Source organism: Colobus angolensis, unplaced genomic scaffold (assembly GCF_000951035.1).
Source record: "Colobus angolensis palliatus isolate OR3802 unplaced genomic scaffold, Cang.pa_1.0 Scaffold154, whole genome shotgun sequence".
NCBI classification, from domain to species: Eukaryota; Metazoa; Chordata; class Mammalia; order Primates; family Cercopithecidae; genus Colobus; species Colobus angolensis.
The window spans coordinates 5,190,110-5,193,986 of NW_012114644.1; the positions used below are offsets into that span (position 1 = coordinate 5,190,110).

A 3,877-nucleotide genomic window follows, 5' to 3' on the forward strand; every position below is an offset into this window, starting at 1 on the left:
TCTGTTCGAACTGTGTGCAGGCCAAACAGTCCATAGGCATGGAGCAAGCAAGGGCGCTCTCCTGTGTTTTTCCTTTGAACTTCAGTGCCCCCGCCCTCCCAAGACTGACTTTCTGGTTTTGCTTATTTTCAGAGTGCAGGCAGCTTCATGCAGGGAGTCTGCAGCTAAAGCGTTAGTGGTTTTACTTTGTTAAGGTGAGGGCGCCTGGGGTTTGGGAGGGATAACTTGCCAAAGTCACACACTGCCTGGTGGGGTCACACGTAGGTATCTGTCGTGTCCCCACCTCTCTCACCAATCCTCTCTCTCCACCCAGATTCCTACCCTGGGACAAAATGGATGTAGGCGGAGTTGGTTTTCAGGTTTTTATTGTGGGTGTATTTCTGGCAGCGAGACAGGGGTGGTGAGGCAGTCCCTCCCAGGAGTGGCCAGAGAAGGCCAGAGGTGAGACTGGTGGAAAAGGACGGGGAAGACAGGGAACTTCCTTACTCTCGGATCTTCAGCTCCCGCGCCATCTGGCAGAGCGCGCAGGGCAGACAAAAGGTGAGGGCCGCCCAGTCGTGCCCGACGGAGCCCTAGAGGGTGGGAGAGAGCGGTCAGGAGCCCTGCCGTGGGTCCCAGGAGGCCAGTCCCCAGTTCCCTGCTCCCGCGGGTCCCCAGTCCGGCGCGCACCTGGATGTGGTAGCGCTCCCGCATGCCGGTGCGGATGGAGTGCAGGCCTCCGGGCAGGTAGGGCGCGCAGCAGCACTCGCCGAAGTCGTCGGAGATGCGGCAGGCGAGGCACAGAGGAGCAAAAGTGCCGCACAGACCTGGGCGGGGCGCAGGCGGTCAGGGGCGGGGCCAGCCGGGGCCTCCCAACGGCTCCGCCCCGGGGAGGGGCACGGCTGATTAGTCGCAGAGGGGCATGAGGGTCCCAGCCAAGGAGAGGTCGCCAGCCAAGGAGAGGTCCCAGAGGGAATTAGAGGTCCGAGGAGAGGATGGCTTAGCGATTGGAAGGTAGGGTTTTTCTTTTTCTTCTTCTTCTTCCTCTTTTTTTTAGAAATTGGAGGCCGCGCGCAGTGGCTCACGCCTGTAATCCCAGCACTTTGGGAGCCCGAGGCGGGTGGATCACAATGTCAGGGGTTTGAGACCAGCCTGGCCAACATGGTGAAACCACGTCTCTACTAAAAATACAAAGATTAGGCCGGGCGTGGTGGTGTGCGCCTGTAATCTTAGCTATTTGGGAGGCTGAGGCAGGAGAATTGCTTGAACCTGGGAGGCGGAGGTTGCAGTGAGCCTAGACTGTGCCATTGCATTCCAGCCTGGGCAACAGAGCAATACTCCGTCTCCAAAAAAAAGAAAGAAAGAAAGAAAGAAAGATAAAGTCTCGCTCTGTCATCCAGGCTGGAGTGCAATAGTGTGATCACACGGCTCACTGTAGCCTCCATCTCCTGTGCTCAAACAATCCTCCCGCCTCAGCCTGCTGAATAGCTTGGGACTACTGGTGTGTGCCACTACTCCGGGCTAATTGTATTTTTTATTTTTTTTGAGATGGAATCTCACACTGTTGCCCAGACTGGAGTGCAGTGGAGCAATCTTGGCCCACTGCAACCTCTGTCTGCCGGGTTCAAGCAATTGTCTGCCTCAGCCTCCCGAGTAGCTGAGTTTACAGGTGCCCACCACCATACTCGGTTAATTTTTTGTATTTTTAGTAGAGATGGGGTTTCACCATCTTGGCCAGACTAGTCTTGAACTCCTGACCTCGTGATCCACCTGCCATGGCCTCCCAAAGTGCTGGGATTACAGGCGTGAGCCAGTGCACTGGGCTGGGAGTTAGGGTTTGAAGAGGGAGTTGGGCGTCGCAGTGAGGAAAGCTGAGAGTGCAAGGGGGAGGTTGAGGGCCCGAAAAGTTGAGTGTAGGAAGGCATGAGGTAGTATTCTAAGGAGTCTGAGGAAAGGGTGAGTGTTAAAGAGTGGCAATTCCGAGTCCAAGGAAGGGAGGTGGGAGTGGGGTTAGCAAGCGGTGGGAGGAGGTTGGAGGTGAGCTTCCCTCTCCTAATTTCCCCCAAACCCGCCTTCCACTGGGCCTGGAGAGGGAGCAGGCAGGCACTCACAGACAGGCATGTCGTTGCAGCAGTCCGTGAGACCTGTGTGCCAGTCACTGAGCTGGGTCTGGTAGCAGCTGGTGGTGGCGCACTGGGGCTGACTGGTCACGGGGTAGGACATAGCTGCAGAGGTGGGAGGGTAGGGGTCAGCTGGCAGCCTCGCAGCACTTCCTGCGCCCTGCACTTCTGCCACCCTTCCCTCTGCCGGGCAGTCCGGGCGGGGCCGTGAGGCTGCCACTGAAGGGGCACCGCTGTGCCTCCCCCTTCCCTTCTGCCACATCTGGGTACCGGCAACCCCAGTCTGTCCCTGTTGCTGCTGGGTCCTGCACGTCTGGTTAGGCTGGGGGTGGGGGTCTCCTGTACATCCGAGGAAGGGTGGGAACCACATCTGGGTGGGGCCTGGCAGTGCCTCCTCCTCCTCCACGTCTGGGCCTGGGTTCTGGGTTGCAGCATTTCTGGGGTGGAAGCAGGCGCCATCTGTCTTCGAAGCAAGGGTGCCCAGGGGAGGGAGGCGGCCAGGTTCCAGTACCGAGAGGGTTGCTGGTCCACCCAGTGATCCCACCTTTGCCTTTCACGTTGTCGTGCATCTCAAACTGCATCTTGCTGGCCCTGAGGAGGTGGCGTTGGGGACGGCAGAAGTGGCTGCAGCGACAGTGGCAGAGTCTGTCCAAGGGACACTGGATACTGGGGAGGTGGGGGCAAGGGACTGGGGCACGGGGGCTGGGCTCTCAGGGGGAGAGGAGCTGGGGAGAAAGAGGCCAAATCAGCCTGCTGACCAGGAGAGATAAGGAATAGGGAATGGATAGGGTGGGGGCGAGAAACTCGCCCATCTCTTTCCAACTGCCCGACAGATCGCAGAGGACCCTCCCCATACCCGAGGTAGAGCTTGAGAGAGACTAAGAAATGGAGATGGACAGAGTCAGAGACAAGGGGAGAAATATCAGAGCCAGGTGCCCACAGCGATGTCACCAATAATGCCCACATGTGCCCAGCACTTTGACTCCTCTGCAAGCCCATCTCACAGATGAACACTGAGGCTCAGAGACATGAGGAGGAACGCCCCACGTCTGACAGCCCAGGCCAAGGGGGTTCATAGAGGTGATGCTGGGCCACAGGACTTCTAAATTCAGCTCAGCCCACCCCAGTTAAGAAGGAGGGATTTGAGGGCATTGGGAAGGACAGAGATGTCCCGAGAGACAGACAATCAGAGATACGAAAGGAGACAGAGTGGGATGAGGAGGAGGGAGATCAGAGCAGAGGCGCCCAACTTCAAAGAAGAGGGCTATGGAGGGGTTGCTCCTACCTGCAGGACCGCGAGGCAGTGATGGAGACAGAGGTGTGGAGACACAGGCACTGACTTCTCCCTCTCAGCCCAGAGCCACTTATATGGGCGGCCACGCAGCCCTGGGCGGGGCTCTGACAGAGGTGCCCAGGGAGCCAAGCCGGTCCGGTCGACCCTCTCCCCGCACTGGGATTTCCTGCCCTCCCTCTCCACTCCCATCACCCCACTTCCCCTCCTGCCTCAGCTCCCGGGACTGAGGGGAGAGAAGGCGGCGGGGTGGGGTGGGGTGGGGTGGGGGTGTGGGGGGCCACAGCTGCGTCGGTGTGCAGAGACCAAAAGAGAGGGAGAGACAGAAACACAGTGTCAGAAGGGCAGGCAGAGAAGTCCCTCTATACAGAAGGGAGAGAGAGAAGGAGATTCAGAGAGATGGAGAGACACAGGAAGATGTAGAGAGATAGAGAGGTGCCAAGAAACAGAGGAGCACAAAAATGTGAAAAGAAATAACAAGAAGAGG

General features: G+C 58.3%; 1 protein-coding gene across 2 annotated transcripts; it reads right to left on the bottom strand.

Moving 5' to 3' along the window:
- Positions 1 to 348: 348 nt before the first annotated feature.
- Positions 349 to 3,439, bottom strand: CNFN (cornifelin). Of its 2 annotated transcripts, XM_011936545.1 has the most exons (5): positions 3,385 to 3,439; positions 2,644 to 2,723; positions 2,091 to 2,204; positions 670 to 806; positions 349 to 572 (listed from the first exon to the last, which is right to left on the bottom strand). In XM_011936545.1, the coding sequence occupies exons 2-5, from the start codon at positions 2,678 to 2,680 to the stop codon at positions 483 to 485; spliced, it is 378 nt and encodes a 125-aa protein (XP_011791935.1). In that variant the 5' UTR covers positions 2,681 to 2,723; positions 3,385 to 3,439; the 3' UTR covers positions 349 to 482. The 2 variants fall into 2 exon arrangements, with proteins under 2 accessions (XP_011791935.1, XP_011791936.1); XM_011936546.1 differs by lacking the exon at positions 2,644 to 2,723 and having other exon boundaries at positions 3,385 to 3,430.
- Between the last annotated feature and the right edge of the window lie 438 nt (positions 3,440 to 3,877).

Coding starts and splice junctions, on each gene's coding strand:
- CNFN (XM_011936545.1), bottom strand. CDS start 2,680: ATGCAGTTTGAGATGCACGACAACGTGAAAGGCAAAG. Junction 2,205..2,643: donor CGACAACGTGAAAGGCAAAG/GTGGGATCACTG, acceptor CCACCTCTGCAG/CTATGTCCTACCCCGTGACC. Junction 573..669: donor GGGAGCGCTACCACATCCAG/GTGCGCGCCGGA, acceptor CCCACCCTCTAG/GGCTCCGTCGGGCACGACTG.